This window comes from Anguilla anguilla, chromosome 8, assembly GCF_013347855.1.
Source record: "Anguilla anguilla isolate fAngAng1 chromosome 8, fAngAng1.pri, whole genome shotgun sequence".
Classification (NCBI taxonomy): Eukaryota; Metazoa; Chordata; class Actinopteri; order Anguilliformes; family Anguillidae; genus Anguilla; species Anguilla anguilla.
In genome coordinates, this window is record NC_049208.1 from 16,212,024 (window position 1) to 16,230,161 (window position 18,138).

The 18,138-nt window shown below is 41.9% G+C and overlaps 2 protein-coding genes and 1 long non-coding RNA gene across 4 annotated transcripts in view; 2 read left to right on the top strand and 1 right to left on the bottom strand.

The window, feature by feature from the left end:
- nebl (nebulette) overlaps positions 1-9,161 on the top strand; it is a 54,640-nt gene extending 45,479 nt beyond the window's left edge. Inside the window, exons 5-7 of one of the 2 annotated variants that reach the window (XM_035429721.1) lie at positions 6,352-6,520; positions 7,085-7,203; positions 7,714-9,161. In XM_035429721.1, the coding sequence (XP_035285612.1) occupies positions 6,352-6,520; positions 7,085-7,203; positions 7,714-7,890 (465 nt within the window). In that variant the 3' untranslated portion in view covers positions 7,891-9,161. Of the gene's footprint in view, positions 1-6,351; positions 6,521-7,084; positions 7,204-7,710 lie in introns of both variants that reach the window. The other variant, XM_035429720.1, reaches the window with a different exon arrangement.
- On the top strand, positions 2,754-6,317 carry LOC118233783. Its single transcript, XR_004766566.1, has 2 exons — positions 2,754-3,317; positions 3,351-6,317. It is a non-coding gene; the product is annotated as an uncharacterized LOC118233783 (long non-coding RNA).
- Positions 9,162-9,163: 2 nt separating the features above from the next.
- Positions 9,164-17,644, bottom strand: riok1 (RIO kinase 1 (yeast)). Its single transcript, XM_035429719.1, has 17 exons — positions 17,464-17,644; positions 16,932-17,151; positions 16,633-16,723; positions 15,822-15,891; positions 15,674-15,716; positions 15,477-15,569; positions 14,750-14,862; positions 14,536-14,616; positions 13,229-13,315; positions 12,736-12,873; positions 12,524-12,627; positions 11,926-12,032; positions 11,674-11,739; positions 11,009-11,128; positions 10,769-10,822; positions 10,287-10,418; positions 9,164-10,021 (listed from the first exon to the last, which is right to left on the bottom strand). The coding sequence occupies exons 1-17, from the start codon at positions 17,517-17,519 to the stop codon at positions 9,911-9,913; spliced, it is 1,686 nt and encodes a 561-aa protein (XP_035285610.1). The 5' UTR covers positions 17,520-17,644; the 3' UTR covers positions 9,164-9,910.
- Between the last annotated feature and the right edge of the window lie 494 nt (positions 17,645-18,138).

The following is an 18,138-nucleotide window of genomic DNA, read 5'->3' on the forward strand; positions in this document are numbered from 1 at the left end:
TAAAATAATAACAGTGCTAATGATGCATTGCCACTCGCTTTCTCCACCATTTCCTGTGTTTTTTTTCAAAGGCCGGATCCTCCATTTGAGTCTTTATTTGAGTCTAGCCACCAAACACATGCACACAGAATACGGGAAGTCAGACGGATTTTACAGCACAGCATGTTTTGTCATACAGTGAAACATTACCCATAGGAGACCCGGCAGAAAGAAAGTTTGTTTTGTTTTGTTCATGTAAATTTCTTGGATGACAGAAACAAGTTGCCGTGAAAAAAATTCAAAAATATTACTTTATTTTTACCGAATATTCGTTGTAGTGTAGGTTCTCAGCATGGTATGATTATTGAGACAAGAAACTCATGTCCCCTCCAGGGGACAAAAATTATTTTTCAGATCTTAGGAATTTACGGTGAAATTTGCTACAGTAGCATCACATTGGTGAACATTCTTAATCTCTGAATGGCATATATAGACGAGTCCCTGTTTAGAGAAACTGGGCATTGCCAAACAGAAAGACACAGAAACCCATGAAGCCAGCCTTGCTACAACTCACTCACAACATGGAGATCAGCAGTGCGAAGAGTCCTGGCTTTAATGATGGCATTACCCCGCTCCTCAGGTTCCTCTATGTTCAATAAATGGTTTAATATACGACTAGATAGGTTAGTCTCTGTTTCCTTTTCTAAAGAGACCTTTCCAGTGGGATGGATTTTATTTTATTCAAAAATGATAGGGTTTCAATATTTGTATGTATTTCTATGGTTACATATTATAATCGAAAAGAAGAAATGGGAATGTCGTGGTTTTAATGGCCCATTTTGCTGACAATACAGCATCTTCATTAATGTAGTGGTTCATAATAAGCTTAAGTGTAAATATTTTACCAAATAAACCACCCTGTTGTGTGAGCATAGTTATCCAATTGTAAGTAAGGGTCAGTAGTTCAACAATGAAACATATCACACACATGCACACACACATACACACATGCATATATGCATGCATACACAAATGCACACACATGTGCTCACACGAGCATACACAAGTGCACACACAGAATAATAAGGAGTATTAAAATGGCGCTTGTAGATTTGTGAGGATGCTGCCAGGACTGAATGCTTAGTGATGCAGCTCAGCACTAGTATCCTGTAACACAACCTAAGCCTCCTGCAGGCAGAGATGCCACTCTCAATACGCATCACCATGAAAAACTAGGGCACCCCTAAAGCTTGATCATCAAGCCACAACATCCTGACTGTATGCATTACTGTGCTGTGTTTTACTACAGGAAAGTGAAGAGCCTGCATTTCTCAATGAAACCTCAGTTAGTTTGTGTAATGATGGATGACCATCCGGAAAAGAAATCAGTCACAATCTCCCTTGCTGGTCTCTGTAAACAGACGAGTGCACTTTTCTATCACTCATTTTTTCATTCATTAAAATGCAGATAAAATTCCAAATTACATACATTATTGTGATAAAACTTTCTTCCTTACATTTCTTAGTGAGATTGTTCAATTTCAGCTCAATATCGCGTGAGTGATAGAGGTGGCAGTGCAGTTTTGGAACATTTGGGGCGGTGCGATGCTGAGAGTGGTGCACCAGTTCTTTTATCCTTTCTAAGCTCCCTTATCCCAGATGGAGCAGCAGTGCCTGAACATTCCAGAACAATAAGAACTGCACTATCATTGTCTGCCAGGGATGCATCTTATGCTTTAAGTAGCCAAACGTTTTTATTTTTTGGGGGATTTTTGTTTTTTGTTTTTGAAAAGCGTAATGAAAGATGAAGGACAGTCAGAGGATGCCCAGCCAGAGCTGAAAGCCATGTAAGCATCAGCCTTGAGACTCACTGTTATTTTATGGGCTCATTTTTTATCAGAGTGAGAGGGGTGTGTCACTCTCCATGACCTAATTTTTTGGAGGGACACAAAATATTGAGCCATAACTCCCAAATTTTCCCAAATAAAGCTCATAAGCACTGAAGCATTTCTCTTTGTATTATACATAAAACAAACAACTATTTTAGATTGCATTTGCACAAATCAATTACCTCTCCAGGGTATTCTGTGGTTCCTTTTGATTTAAAAATATGCAAAAACATATATTTTATTTTGCATAAAGAAATGAATAAGTGTGTTGAAACATGAAGTAGAAGCTGCAACCTATTTATGAGGTGAAGTGAGCATAATATCTGACAGGGTAAAGATCAGGACTTTTGAAAGGTCAGCAGTAGGAATGAGTCAGCTCTATTGCCTGGCCTGCTATCTGAGACCCTGTCCTGGTCCTTTTGGTGTAGATATTTGTGCTCACATTCTGATGGTGGGCCGTCTGTACAAGTAAGAAATGACATTGGTATTTCTTACAACGGCTGGCGGTCATTTCAGATTTGCACAGAATATCGCAAGTAGTAGTGACTCAAAACTGGACTGGGCTGCGCTGTACTGATGGAGTTCTGAAAGCGTTCATTAGTGACCTGTGTGCCTGCACAGAGTCCCCGGTGTGTCACTCTGCGGAGGGACAGCTGAGTCAGCCCACCGCCGCTCTGTCAGCCTACCGCCACTCTGTCGGCCCACCGCCACCGCCGCTCTGTCAGCCCACCGCCGCTCTGTCAGCCCACCGCCGCTCTGTCAGCCCACCGCCGCTCTGTCGGCCCACCGCCACCGCCGCTCTGTCAGCCCACCGCCGCTCTGTCAGCCCACCGCCGCTCTGTCAGCCTACCGCCACTCTGTCGGCCCACCGCCACCGCCGCTCTGTCAGCCCACCGCCGCTCTGTCAGCCCACCGCCGCTCTGTCAGCCCACCGCTGCTCTGTCAGCCCACCGCCGCTCTGTCGGCCCACTGCCGCTCTGTCGCCATTAATGCGGGAGCGCCGCTCGCCGCTCGGCTCTGACTCCCTCACCTTTGCGTCTGCTTGTGAGTCCCAGCTGTGTTTCCACGGTGTCCCGGGGAGCTGGGTGCCCTGCAGAGTCACCTACTCATGCCCACTGAAAGGAAGGAAAGGATGCTGAGTATGTATTTATATATACAAGTGGGAGAAATAATCCATGCCCCAGCAACAATCAGGTTGCACCCTTAAATATAGCAACTAATAAGGGTACAGTGAGGCACTCTCATATGGAAAATACATCTTTAGTTTATTGGATAACATACATGACATTTTGGTCTAGAGATATATTTTCCATACAAGAGTGTCATGCCTCTCTTTAAACTTATGTATCTATATATATGCAAGCGAATTATCACGAATGTGTCAAGTGATAGATGGGCTGTTCGTGCTGTGGGCCACAGACCAGCTTTGTCATGCCTGTCTGTTGATGGGTGGGGGTGGGGGGGAGGGGTGTATTGCTACAGATTCTGTTTATCAGACCTGCAGGAGGGTGTGTCGGACAGGAAAAGGATGAAGTCAGCAATATGCCTGGCGATGGGGAAGTAGTGTTGTTCCCTTGTCAGCCAGCTGCACAAATGAGAAAGGAATGTAGGCAGTGTAAGTCGCTGTGGATAAGAGTGTCTGCTGAATGTAAAATGCAGTGTAAATTCAAATGTGAAGAAAGGCTGTATCTCAGAACTAATGCCGATCAATACTATGCTTTTATGCTGCACTTGACCTCTGTCTAATGTCATGGAGCTCCTTCCAAGTTTTAAAAATTTCTCTCCACATGCTATCCTTCTCTACAGTGCATTTAATTCACACAACCAAGCTGCCAATTGCTTTAGAGTGACTCTATTTCGACAGTAGACAATAATTTATGTTTGGGGACAGTATCTTCTCACCTGAATCGGAGAGATGGAAAAATATAATAATACTAATACTAATAATGATATTAATAATAATAATAATAATAATAATAATAATAATTATTATTATTATTATTATAATAAGAGGCTCCTTAGTTGAAGTTCTGGAAGTGTGTGTGTGCATATACATTATACATTCCCCTTGGACAGTGATTGGAACTCCAGCAGTCAGCCACCACCCGTTACTTTCAGAGATAAATCTGCAGCCTTCTGGAAGGGTCTGGAGCCTTGGATGTCACCTCATACATTCTCACTGTGGCTGGCATGGGTCCAGTAACAGTGTAGAGGAGTACTTGGGTCACTGCCTCCATCACCACCGCTCCATTCTGATGCAGGGGCACACATTATAATTCCTAACTGCGGCAATTATACTTCTCCCAGAATTATGAAAATTGTATGCTGTCACACAACAGCCACTGTGATAGATTGCTGGCCTATCATGTGCCTCTCACCCAATACATGCTGGGCGCCCCCCGCGACCCCCTGGCTCCGTGGTTTCCACACAGTTTTCAGTTAGCTCGTCTACAGTCTGTGGTTCTTACCATGAAGAAAATGTTTGCTTATCCTAACGTCTCCAAGCCTTGAGGGGGTGCTGTACAGTACTTAAATGCTGGTATCAATGCAATGGCAGTAATAAGGTATAAAGATAAGCTCATACTCCTGATCGCCGTGAAAGGGGAAGGGAAAAGCAATATCAGAGAACCTTCCCTTCAGTATTCTGTATTTTGCCTGTAAAAACATTGTATGTTTGCCAAGCAGCATTGTGACTCAGCGAAAATCAAATGAGTCTTCACAACACAGGACTCCCTGCTGGAGCCTTGTGAAAACACATTAAGATATTTTTACATATTGTCAATTACCCTCAACACAAATGAAATTCTCCCTTCTGTTTCTGTCTCTCAAATTTAGCATTCAGTGTGAATGTCAACATTTACCTTCCGTGCATATTGGTGAGGTCTAGCTGTTCCATTTCAATCTTAAATCTATTAGTATTATGCATGACAGAGATGAAAACAAAGGCTCGAGTTGCCCTTAGAGACACGTAATGATGTAGCCTGAAGTTACAGTAATTAGGCAGGACATATTTTTTTATTTTTTTATTCTTGGCTGATAGGCATTTTGTTGCCACTGCAGAGATAACACATCCTCACTTAGCAGTGAGTGGGTATAAGAACAGCAGTAAGTATGTGTAGTATGAACCAAAGGTTACTGAAGGACATGTTGGCTAGCTATGATGCAGGTTCTGTACACATCAGCCCCATCACCACTAGTGCCCCTCTAATAACTACTTGAGACACAATATTGATTGGCATACATATTGATGCATCCCTATCTGTTTGTAATGTACAGCACACTGTGGCCATTTTTAATTGTCCATGTTGAGCCACTAGATTATTTAGAAATATATTTTTATTTTCAAAACCCTAGGGGGCATCCTTGTAAATGTCTGTGTGAAGTAACTTAGATATGAGTATTTCACAGATATGGTTTGGGTAGTTTTATGAGACACAACTTGGGATTGTTATATTTTGGAAAAGTCACGTTTTCTGCCAAAATTTAACAGCCAGGTTTTCATGCTCCAGGTGGTACATTGCCTATGAATGAGGATCTTTTTTCCTTTAAATGAACCACTAACCTTGAGTGAACTGGACATGTTCCATCCCTGTCATGTATATTATTGCTGTCTGTTTCACAGCACCGCCTTGTGGTAAAAAAGGAGTAGCACACCAGAAAAGATATTTTGATAATGAGCGCTGCTCTTAATTTGCATTAGCGCCTTAATATTGTTGCATACATTTGCTGGGGTATATTATTGGCCAGGTCTGGCACTATTACTCATATAAATCAGGTTGAGGCATTTTCCTACATTGTATGTCTGTGTAGATAAGTGAATGCCATGTAATGTACTGTGAACAGCAGGAACTTGGGAGCAGCAATAGTGTATACTATGATGGTTTATTTAAAGTTATAATTTGAGGAATTACAATGAGGCTCAGTCTGAGAGCAGAAGTTAAATGAGGATGATCTACAACAGAGTATGCAAGAAGAGGAGAAAATTATGGAGAGGGAGAAGGAGAGAGAAAAGAGATGTAGAAGAGAATGAAAGAGATGGAGAGGAGGAACAGAGAAAGGACAGAGTGAAAAATCAGACAAAAGGAAGAAAATGCAAAGAAAGTATAAATATCACATTGGTCTGAAGGAAGTGTCAAGAGAAGAAATGGGTAAAACATTTCTTAATAAAATACCATACACCCCCTATACTTGACTTTCTGTGTGGGTGTTTTTTCCTTAAAAAAATGCACTCGATCCTTACATTATGTGTGTGTCTGTGCACATGTTGTGTGTGTTTGTGTGGGTGTGGTTGTTACCACCCATACAGTTTAATTTATCTAGCCGATCACCTGAATGCTGTATAATTTATCACAACTTTATTATACAGCTATTTGAGAACTTAATGTTCATGTCTCATGATGTTAATGTATCATTTATGAGAGCTACCAATTCACATGCTCTTTTGCCCAACGTCTCTAAAAATAAATTTAAAAAACCCCAACAGGCAAAATACCACGAGGATTTTGAGAGGACGAAGGGGCGAGGGTTTGTTCCTGGGACAGATGAACCCAGTTTCGAGCAGGTGCGGAGGAACCATCAGATGATGAGCGACCCGTACAAGGGCATGCACTCGCACATGGTGGAGGTGGACCGGAGGCCTGGTGTTATTGTGGGTGAGTCCTTTTTCTTAGCAACATTTTACTGAACTTTCACCAAACTATTACCTACCTTTTACTGAAATTTCACCAACCTTTCACCAAACATTTACTGAAATTTCATCAACCTTTTACTGAAATTTCACTAACCTTTTACCAACCTTTCACCAACCTTTGACTGAAATTTCACCAACCTTTTACCAACATTTGGCAGGCATACGCAAAATTATCCACAGAGTTTTGAGAATGCATTGTGCTTTCGGGCCAAGAAAGATTTTTTTCAAGGAAAAGTGAGTTGGCTTTCTGGCTGAGAAGTAGTTTTATAGATTTATAAAATATTTGCTTAGTTGGTTTAATCTGTGTACTCTTTCTTTTAGTCAGGTCAGGTTGCTTATTATATCTGTTTCTGTAGTCTGTCTTAATAAATTAGCCCTTCTGTCCTGCGGAAGATAAATAATTGTGCTTCACTTCCTTCAAAATGTAGATCAGGGTGATCATAACCTTGTTGAAGGTTTTGTAAGTAAATAATCTCATGATATACCAATCACTATTTCTCCGTCTGTCTGTCCGTCCATACTGAAGCCCCTGTGCTGCCTGGAGCGTACCATCCCAGTGCGCACCCCCAGGGGTACGGCTACATGCACCAGACCAGCATGTCCTCTATGAGATCTGTGCAATCCCCCCCACACCCTACCCCCATGGTGAGTCCCTGTCCCCCATCCTGTCCCATGATCTTCCTGATTCCTTCCTATGTGCAATGCCGCTTCTGCTTTCCAGTTTATCCTGAGGTGTTTCTTAAAATGTATCATCTCTTAATGCAGTCAGTATTTAATAATGGATGTGTACAACAGTGACTATGGAATCTTCATTTAATTCTTGTAGTCACATTGACCTTTATCTCTGAACACAATGCACCCATATCTGAGCTCAGTGTTAAACTGAGATTACAGCGGCGCTCAGGTGCGTGTTGCCATGCTCAGAATTATCATACACGAATCCTACTGAAAAATCAGCTAAATAAATAACCACCATGAATTCTGTCAATGGGGAAAGCCACTGAGAGTTCAGCATGGGTACCCACAATTTGATGCTGTATATTTACTTCATCCAAATTGACATGGGAAGATCTGAAGACAAAATGTCCTGTTTTTTTATATTATTGTTTAATATTGCGCACTGAAAGGGGGCTTTCTGGTGTTTCCCTACAGCAGAGAGTGTACAGAGCCATTTACGACTATGCAGCACAGGATCACGACGAGGTGTCCTTCCGGGATGGTGACGTCATCTTTAACGTGCAGCCCATCGATGAGGGCTGGATGTACGGCACGGTGCAGAGGACAGGCAAATCCGGCATGCTCCCCGCCAACTACATAGAGGGTTTCAACTAGGGTCGGACCCCCAGAACTGTCCCACAGGGTAACATGGCCCTGGTGGGAAGGTGTAGCAGGAACTTTTATTCTGGAAAAAAAGCACACGTATCTATCTTCATTGCAGTGCCCATTCATCTAACATTAGAGGCACACACTACACTCCTCCATGACCAGAGAGGGGCATAGTACCCATCTATTTCCTTTTTTACATGCATACTGTTGCTTCATTCACAGATACACTAGCTTTTGATTTTTTTTTTCATAAATGTGACGGAAGACTACTCACTACTGTCCCTTCTGCCTCATTAATCATGCTGCACAGTAGCCATCTTTGTTATCTTTTAATGCACACCGCATTGTGTAATTTCCCAGCATTAGCTGGACAGACACATTTGTGTTAGCCCGTACCACACAAAGTGTAATTCATGTCATTTCCTGCTGTGAGTTATCATTATTTTTTCATGCCGAGATTTGGCCACTCGCTGACTGTGGACAGAAATAGCGGAATGAGTCATACGTCTTCTACCACTCCAGTTGAGTACATAAGGAGTCTTAAGTGGAAACTGTTCCATCTCCAGTACTGAAAATCCTTGACAGATAAGGATCAAATACTCTTTCTGTTCAGTATACAATGGACTCTCATGTTTTGTCATGTGATTTGTGACATAGAGGAAAAGACCCGATCTCTTTCCGAAATTTTGACAAAAACTACTTGGCTTGCAGATATTTTATTTTACGTTTAGTGAATACCATTTAGTGCAATTGGGACTGAACGAGTATGTAACTGCCTAAAAAATTTCCAGAGTAACAAATAAGCTACAAATGTTGTTGTGCTTTGAGTTCACATACGTGTGTGGTGGGCAGTAAAGTTTCAAAATACACACTACAATGCAATTCAGTCAAATTATAGTCAATTATAGGACACTTAATGTTGGCAAAGAATTGTAAGATACTTACTCCTTACTTACTTTATTTAGCAAGTATGCTATATACCCTAAAACAAACTGTATAACAGGTTTGTACCATTTTCAGTAAATATGAAGGAATTAATATATAAATGTACCAGAGACAGAATCTTAGCTGTAAGAATTTACAGGTCATTCCTGTCCATTCACCTTTTCTGTTCAAGGACAGCCGCAATTATCCCTTCCAATGTTGGTGTGTAATTACTGGCCACAAGTTGAAGTCAACAGTTGGGAATCAAGAGATGTTGCATACTGTCTGGTAATGGGTTTTTTTTGTATATTGCAGTATCTCATGTGAAAAAATAAACAGCTGTGTCAATCATCGGTTGCAGTTGATGACTTGCTTCATTAATGAATGTTCTTTAATTCTATGCAAAGCTGCATTAAAAGCTTAGACTGCAATAAGCAAGGTTACTATGCGGTAATATTTCAGGTTTCACATCAAAGGATCACCAGTCAAAATGAAAATTTATGTTCTAGGCAAAGGGAATTTGCTTTCAATGAGAATGATTGCCAGGTACTCTGTCTTGAACGTTCATTTTCATTAATAATAGTGTTATATGAGCATTTCATCAGTATTTTACCAAACATTTCATAGTGGACCATCAAATAAAATCTGGAAATTTATTCCATTATGCTGAGCCACAGCACACAATCAATCTCATTTTGCAAACATGTCAAGACAATTTAAATAAAGTGTGTTTGATGCAGTAGCGATGTTGTCACAAATTTAAAATATTTTGCAATTTGAGTATTACCAACCTCCCCACAGACTAAATCATAATAAACTGCCAACATCTTGTTGTCACAGTTCCTGTGAAGACAAGGACCTCCAATTGGATCACATGCACTAGTTCCAGTTCAATTCAATTCTTATGCAAGAGCCTGCCATTGACCGCATTGCACATTGTTTAATTAGGCAGGAGCAACATTCCACACCACTTAGATTCTGTAGAAAAGTCTGTAAGTCTTGAGTGTACTGGTGACAGGATAACCAAAAGCCTGTTGAATGGTGCCCCCTTGTGGGTGGAGGAGTTTTAAATAGTCACAGAGATCTTTGGTTGTTGCCCCCTCTATCTTCCTTTCTTCATTTTAGCCACTTTCTCTTTACGCTTCTTCACATGTTTTGGCACCTTGTTCTTCCTCTTCTCTCTTTGGGCGTCTTTTGCCAATTTCTTTCTTTCCTAAAAATAACAGCAGGCCACATTGTGTGATGGTGCGCAATGCCATGCATCAAACTCAAGAGCCTTTGTGCTGTTCAAACAGCAGGTTTAACCACAGAAACCAAAGAAAACAACCCCAAGCAGAGACTTCAATTACAAACAGTATTAACCCCACATTCAACAGGATAAATATCACACAGTTTTTACGTCATGAAAAAATAAATCAATTTTCTGTATTTTGCTGAAAGGTGCTCCCCCCTCCACATCCTGCTGAGTTGAGCCTGACCTTCTTGTCAATCTGTGACGCCTCCTCGCCATCCTTGTTAGGGCACTCCTCGTCGGTTTCAGACCCCTCACTTCCCTCTTCCTCAGAACCCGAACTCTCCTCCTCATCACAGTCCTCCAACAGAGCCGGCACCTGAATGGGGATGCAGAGGGACAATTGATTTTAAGTCATAATTATATTCGGTTTCTTTCCTCTGAAAACACAGTTCAGCGAGCAGAGCACTGGTGTCTAATTAGTCACGGATGAATACAGACTGAATCCAGGCCACAGTCCCTCCACAAAAAAGCCTCATAAATCCCAGAATGCAGTGGGCAATTATACGGTCGGTTCAACAGCAAACCTTCAAGAAAACCCAGGCACAGAGACAATGCCATTCTTCCATGGTGTTGCTTAAAACACATTTCAGAAAGACTGGTTAACTTAGGCATCGCACGCTTAAATTTTGACAGAAGAAAATGGCTTTGCCTTAGCAGTAGTCTTACCGTTTGCACACCAGATAAGTCCTTCTTTAGTCCTGTGACTGTCTGGTACAGGATCTGTCAGACAAAAACACCACATTAATTTAAACCTATAGTAATAGTGAGCATTCTACTTTTAAAGCCGGCACCTTTTGGGCCTTTATGAATAAGCCGGCAGACCAGGGGGTGCGGTTCAGTGACCAGCCCACAGCACGAAGCCCACCAGGCCTGTTCACACCCTGTTCTGTGCCCACGTAGACTCACGTTGTCGTTCTGCGCGGCGAACAAAGTATCCTCCTCTTTCATCCTCATCATGTCGTCCACGTCGCGCTCGTAGTGCGTTACGTCTGTCAGCGTGCGAGGGATGTAGGCATTCTTGAAAACCTGCCATTCAAAAACAGCATTCAATAATGAAAGAGAATCAAGGCGTTTGCTAATAAAATCAAGTATAACAAATTTTAGCGATGCCAGATTATGATAGCTCTACAATACTTTTGCAACGGACCAACTCTTAACTCTGTCACCCAGGGTTCAAATTTCTTCGTAATTCCTGGGGGGGGCTGAAAAATCACCATAAGGTATTGAGTTCATCCCATACTGATAGGAGGTAGGGTTTGGGAGTGCAGAGTTCAGGTGTATGACATTTCAGACACAGCTATTCTGTGAAGAATTGCATGCTATCCTATATCAGTGTTTTCTTGACACCTAATAAATAAGACTACAGGTGATGGTGCTCTTGAGCTCTGATGGGAGGTGCTATGTATTATTCTGGCTGGGATTAGCGGTAGGGTTAGGAATATGATTAGTGTTAGGCTCGAAGCAAGATTTGAGTTATGCTCAGAAGCGAAGGTTAAGGCTGGTGCTACAGTTAGTTTTGTTCTCTGCTCATTTGGAAGCCTGCATCATGATAATTCTGTATTAGCCTCTACCTCTTCATCCACTTTGTCCTGATTTGACCTTTCTTCTGCTGTCCTGTCTGAAGCTATCTCCATTGCCTGAAAAATAAAAATCACACATTCTTAACACTAACATGGCAACATGGCAGTGCAAGACTGGCTGCAAATGTTGACAATTATCAAACACACATGCACACGCATGCACACACACACACACACACACACACACACAGTGTAACTAAGGCTCTGCTGTCTACTCCAAAGTGGAAGTTCCATCCTCCTGACCTTTTCCAAGTACTGGTCGATGTTGTCACCGGTGATGGAGGGGTCAGTAACAAACTCAAACAGCTCCCGGACCGTCATTACTGCGACGTTGTATTTCACGAAAAAGTCTGAGAGAGGACACATCAATCAAAAGCAATCGGTCAATCAGATTCACCTGACAAATACCTCTGTGGACGGGGCATTCTGGTCCCGAGTCAACATCCAAGCTCTTAGCACACGTGGCTAATGTGCCATTCTCACAGGTCAGGTTCAACCGCTTCTAAAAGCTGTTAGCTACAGTATCTGTAACGATTGCTCATAGGGTGTGTCCAACTGTTTCTATGGCAACATTACCAGCATGACATCACCGGCAGCTGATTGCAAAAACAACAAAGACGGAAAGAATTAAAGCAGCAGAGTGGTTGTGTATTTTTACGTCAAGTGGTGAATGTTTAAAAAATGCAACTGACAAGCAGCGGCAGCGTGTCCATGACAGGTTTGTGGTTTGTTTCCACATTCTCAGGCACAAATGTCCCACTGATAATAATGGAGGCGGTCGCTATGACCGTGGCCGGTGAGAAGGGTCCCTAACAGGCCTGCAGGCCGTGGTCGTGCTCACCGTTGACGTTAGAGCAGTCCTTGCGCAGGAACTCTAACGCGTGCGGATGGTCGTGCTCCACAGACTGAGACACGTCGATGATGTAGGCGTCGCCGTTGTGGTACCTTCAAAAAGAGAAACAGAGCGGAGCCGGTGAGCCCTACGCCACGCTGCGGCGGACGAGACTTGGTTACGCCGGAACTTCCTGCGTGTGGGAGGCTGGTTAAACTGACAGCATGTTAAACTCGCTGAGGTCGGCGTGAACCAGCCGGGCCTCCTGGTACATCCTCCTCATGTTCTGGATGACCTGCAGGTACAGCTCCCGCGCCTTGGACTCCGACAGCACCGCGTTCTTCAGCAGCGGGGCCGGCCTGGGGCGGGAGAACACGTACACCATCAGCTACGCTAAACCACGCCGCCATCCTCCAGACCCAACCAATCCCACAACCTGGAGTTACAACGCCAATACGATCACACTTCAGTGCCAAAAAAGGATTAATGTCTTAAGAGTAGGTGGGTTTAAGGTACGATTTATCGGAGCTGTAGGTTTTCTATTGTTGGTCAAACAACTATTGCTGTTTCTACTTAGTTTATAAATGAAACGCGAATGATCAAACAAAATGCAGACTGGCTTAGCCTTAACCTGATTTCACTGTATGCCTGCTGTACAGTATAATGCATTTACAAGCTTGCGTGCTGTCCCAGAATGCTCCAACAGATACGTACATGTCGTTCTTGCCGATGAAACCCATGACGAGGACATGGCTGCGGAGAATTATTGGTTCCGGACTGGGGATCTGGGCGGTCTGCAGCCTGATGACACACGCACACACACACGCACACGCACGCACGCACACACACACACACACACACAGACACACAGATTATCCTCATTCACAAATGGATTTACATATGAACACTGTCTAATCATGATTACACATTTCCCTGGCGCACTTACCCGTACTGCTTAAATTCCGCAATTTATCAACGTAGGTTTACTTTATCAATCAGTTTGAAGAGCACATTTAACAATTCTCCGAAAAACATGAATCCATGAACAGGCACTTCATCATCTGGGCCTTAAGTACCACCAGAGAAATACTTTCTGAGGGCTGAATTTGAATAGTCTCTTTACAAAAGACATAAAAAAAATAAAAAAGCCCAGAATTCATTTTAATCAAATTTTATGATGCAAAACCATGGCAGTATGAAACATGTCCCTGTATAGTGTATTGAAAAATTAAATTACTGTAAACTCCCACATAGCCACCTCCCTCCTAACAGATCTACTGGATTATCCCACACCCTCAGTGAAATGTTAACGTTCAGGTTCAATCAAGATTGACAGCCTAAGTGCCAACTTTGATATGAGTGCAGTACACTCTACACAAAACAGTTTGTAAAATGAATTCAATTTTGCATTTGACATTTTGAAATGGCGTTGGCTGCTGTGCTTATTTTAATTTTTACTGATTCGTCCAACCGTTAATGTATTCGTGCCAGAGTCAACGCCAACATGTGACAAAAATTTAAATCATCTAGTAAAAATCAGGCTGGCTTGATTTGGTCACTAACTAAGCACTGGTGGTTGTGAAAACCTAGGTAGAAATTTAGAAAACATTTATAAAACGGATCATACTCTATGTATAACAACCCAAATCTTTTGCAAAAAATCTTTGATATTCAGCAGTGATTAAGTTAATAGTTGTTCCATTCAACTTTTTTTTACACAACATACCATGGGCATTTCATATCACAAACCCTAAATTGGGACACAAATCTTAATCATCTCATGCCATCTTAATGCCTCGGAGTCATCTTTTTTCAAAGAACAGACAAGCCCATTACTGCTCTTGTACATAATCATGAATTTCATTTACACTCATCTTATAAACAGCGCTACACCAAAACGCACGTAAAACATTTTTTTTTTTTTTTGTACTATTTTGTCAGATTTGCTAGCTTACTCAACCACCACTGAACGCTAATGCGGGAGGAGTAAAACTTTCCCAGGTTAGTTCTGGCAGGCTCACCTGATCAGGTTCCTCATTTCCTTCTCGGCCCAGGTCCGCACCATTTTCCTGGGGTTTCCTTTGCAGTAGCCGTGACGAAACCTGGGGGACAGACTCTCTCAGCGCTATTCGAAATGGGCAGTGCTCATTGGTCAGGCCTCAGCACTAATCCAGCGCTTTAAAACTCACAGAAAATAGAAGCGCACGCATAAAGCCGTAGCAATGCACGTCTCACCTGAACTCCCCGCTGACGTACTTGTCCCGATCCTTGAACTGCAGAATAGAGGTCTTGTAGATTTTAATTGCCCTGTTCTCTCCCCCAGCGGTGGTTGCATGGTAAACATTTGCCTATACAGAGAGGGGCGGGGGGGAAGGGGGCGGGAGGCATAAACAGCAGGGTAAGGAAAGCCATTCATTCAGGGGCCTACTGACTCAAATAGTCTTGTGGAAAAAATTATTTTGGGCTACTGAAATGCCACTAGTTAATCAGTGAAGACCTAATTCCATACTGGACTTGCCAATCTTGGAGACTGACGGAAGTTAAAAATATATTTATTGTAAAACACTTCAAAATGCAAACACGTTTTGACTGGGAGCCTTTGTCAGGGCAATATTGCAGGAGACAATCCACTGTTTTTGTCTCTTGCAACATTACCCTGTTTAAGGCTCACAGCCAAAATGCCCCGCCATTTTAAACTGTTCTAAAATACATTTTTAACCCTGCCAAGAAAAGGTTTTTTAGAATGTTTTTACCCAAAGTTCTAAGCCAGTGTTCCAGAACTCCACAGATCTCAATTACCAGTGGTGATTGTTACATTAGCATCACCATGTTCAGTTAAGAACATTTTAATAACATATTTGTAAATTTACACCTTAAAGGGTTAATGTCAATTGCTCTCCAGTGGCTGGACTTGAAATGGACTTGAAAGAAAGGAATAACAGGATGTGAAGGGGACACTTGCCTCCTTGCCTGTGCTGATGCAGCCATTGATTTCTGAGAACACTCCCCTGCTCAACATCTTAAACAGAATCATACGCGTCCTCGGGTCCAAAACCTGGCCAAGGTGAAAAATAAATCATGAAAAACAGAGGATTTTATTATGTCTAACTTTGTTTTATAGATTAGTTCAAAGTAATTGTGGATTATTCATATACAAACCTGTTCCACAGTAGCCCTGTCCGATTTGTCTTTCACTCGATACCTAAAGAACAAACAGATTCTAAGACCAAATGGCACCAGTAGTGTATGATAAGACATCCCACGGAGCAAACCAAGACTGAGGAAAAACATTAAATTGTTCACATACGTGTCTGCTTCCCTTTGCCTCTGCATCTCTGTCACTTTGTTGATCACAGAATCTGCATAGTTCAGTTTATCTGGGAAAGCAGGAAAGCTTGACTAAGTTGTGCTTCATTGTTATAAAAACCCACCATACTCTACTTGTTCTCAGGTAGGAGATGAAGACAAGGCAAAGAAACAGACTGATAATACAGGTGGTTCAAATGTGTTCTGATGAGTGACGCAGTCCCACCATCTCCTGTGTCTAGGTAAAGTGCATTATGGGATTCAAAGTTGCATTTCCTCAAGGTCACAGCTGTATGCAATGACATGATATACTTGCACTTCCATAGCAATCACTGCTGACAACTGCTGCTAGTAATCACTACCACAATCTTTCCCCTAAGTTTCACAAAAACGGCATTTTCAGTCAATATTGTAGTGTGGACAAACTCCAGAGCCGGAACAATAATATGTGTTTATTCTGATTGTTTACAGTGTCAGTTGACCATGTGGTCTTCTACCATGGCTTTTAATCCAATTCAAATCAAGCACTGTTTTCATCATTCGGATCTTGGTTTCTATTCAATTAATTTAATTGTGGTGTTGCCGGAACACATCATATTGCCTTGGATTCTAAAATAAAGCTGTGCAGATCTTTGCTCATTGCTATATCATTAACTTCTACTTCATCATTATTTAATTACTTCAATTTTGTAGAAGCTCTTACCCAGAGACACTTACAATAAAATAAATCATAGCAACGGTATGTACAGCAACATTAGCAAACTGAATGTTAGGGTTATTGAAGTTCTATTTGGCAGTATTCTTGGCCTCACCAAGGTTTATTTTATGCTCAAATTTCCTCAGTGCCTTGTCGGTGGGGGTAGACATCTTCGCTGATTTGCTGCTGGGATTTTGTTTATTTGCCTACAAAACAACAAAAATCACTGTATGTCAATAACTATATCACAACTGTTTGCTTACCAAACCAACGCCTTCAGCATTGTTTCATCTAAACAAAATCACACTGCATGCTGTGTTTGATCTTTGTCCTAATGACAAAGTCTTCTATTTTGAAATGATACACTCCATAATAGTCCTATGCAATGTACTGTACGGCATCCTTAACTGTTACCTGTTGATTAAGGCCTGTTCTCAGGGCTGTGTAGCGCTTGGTCAAATCTCTCCCATTCTGACTCCAATCCCACTCGTCGTCGTCATCATCATCATCCACCTCATCTTCATCTTCCTCTTCCTCTCTTTGGTCCTCAGCTTGTGCACTTAGGTTCACTCCGCTCAGTTCCACCTGTAGCGCCGGTATTTCTTCAGTCGGTAGGTCACAGCTGGACTCCTCGCTGCACGGAGACAAGGGAAAATGTCCTCCAATAGTCTATTATTTTCCAGCAGTGAAGTAAGCGCGTAACGTGCTACATATTTAGAGCACTAAATATTAGACCGTAATTCATATCGCTAAATTTAGCTAACTCATTGTCCCCACGTATTTGCTACGTCTACGACCGTTGCTAAGTAATATCACTGAAAAGACTGTAACAAATCACCAAGAAGCTATCTTACTTAGCTAGCGCACATTCAACAGTGCAGCACCAGAATCCACACTCCAAAATGCTGGCAGCTAGGTAGCTAATTGTTACCTAAGCTATACAAACCTTTCAGATTCATCTGCGTCGTCAAACTGGCCAGGTACAACCTGTGCGTCAGACATGGCGATTTGACAGTGAAAACTATTTTCAAATGAAAAAATATTGTTTATTCGTCCAGAGAGGCTGCTTCTAGTAGGCTATGTCAAAGCGCACGTTTCTTCCTATGTAATTTCAACAACGTGATTACGGAAACTGCAGAGGCTCAATATGCACCCCACAACATGCTCCTATGTAAAACGCGTTTGAGCATTATTTACTTGATATTCCATTTCGATGGCTTTTCTGTTTAGAACGTCTCAAACCATCTTGCACAAAAGCTACGGGTGTAAAACATTACTGATGAATGAAACTGATTATTTTTCTTGCAAATTAAATCATTTCCAAATGAAATAGGCTACCATAACTTGATAGTGTTGTGCACGATATAAATATTATTGCATGCCCCTTTCCTCAAAGTCTAGTTGCCGTTACGGAATTAGTTTCTCCTGCAAACAATTATCACATCACTTTTTTCAGAAACGAATTCATGCAAAATGAAAAGACTTGCAACTTACCACAACATTTTTAGTTAATGCCGTTAAAAATCACCCTTAGGCTAGGCCTATAAATTGTACAAACAGAATCTGAAAGCAAGTCTATTTTTTATTTCTATCCTACAACACCGAACAACATATTGAAAAC

What these genes read in the sequence shown, in the direction of transcription:
- riok1 (XM_035429719.1), bottom strand. Translation starts at nt 17,519, where the DNA reads ATGTCTGACGCACAGGTTGTACCTGGCCAGTTTGACGACGCAGATGAA. An exon ending in GAACAGGCCTTAATCAACAG is followed by an intron (nt 16,724 to 16,931) that starts GTAACAGTTAAG and finishes GTTGTTTTGTAG; the next exon opens with GCAAATAAACAAAATCCCAG. An exon ending in CTCAGCGAGTTTAACATGCT is followed by an intron (nt 12,628 to 12,735) that starts GTCAGTTTAACC and finishes CTCTTTTTGAAG; the next exon opens with GTACCACAACGGCGACGCCT.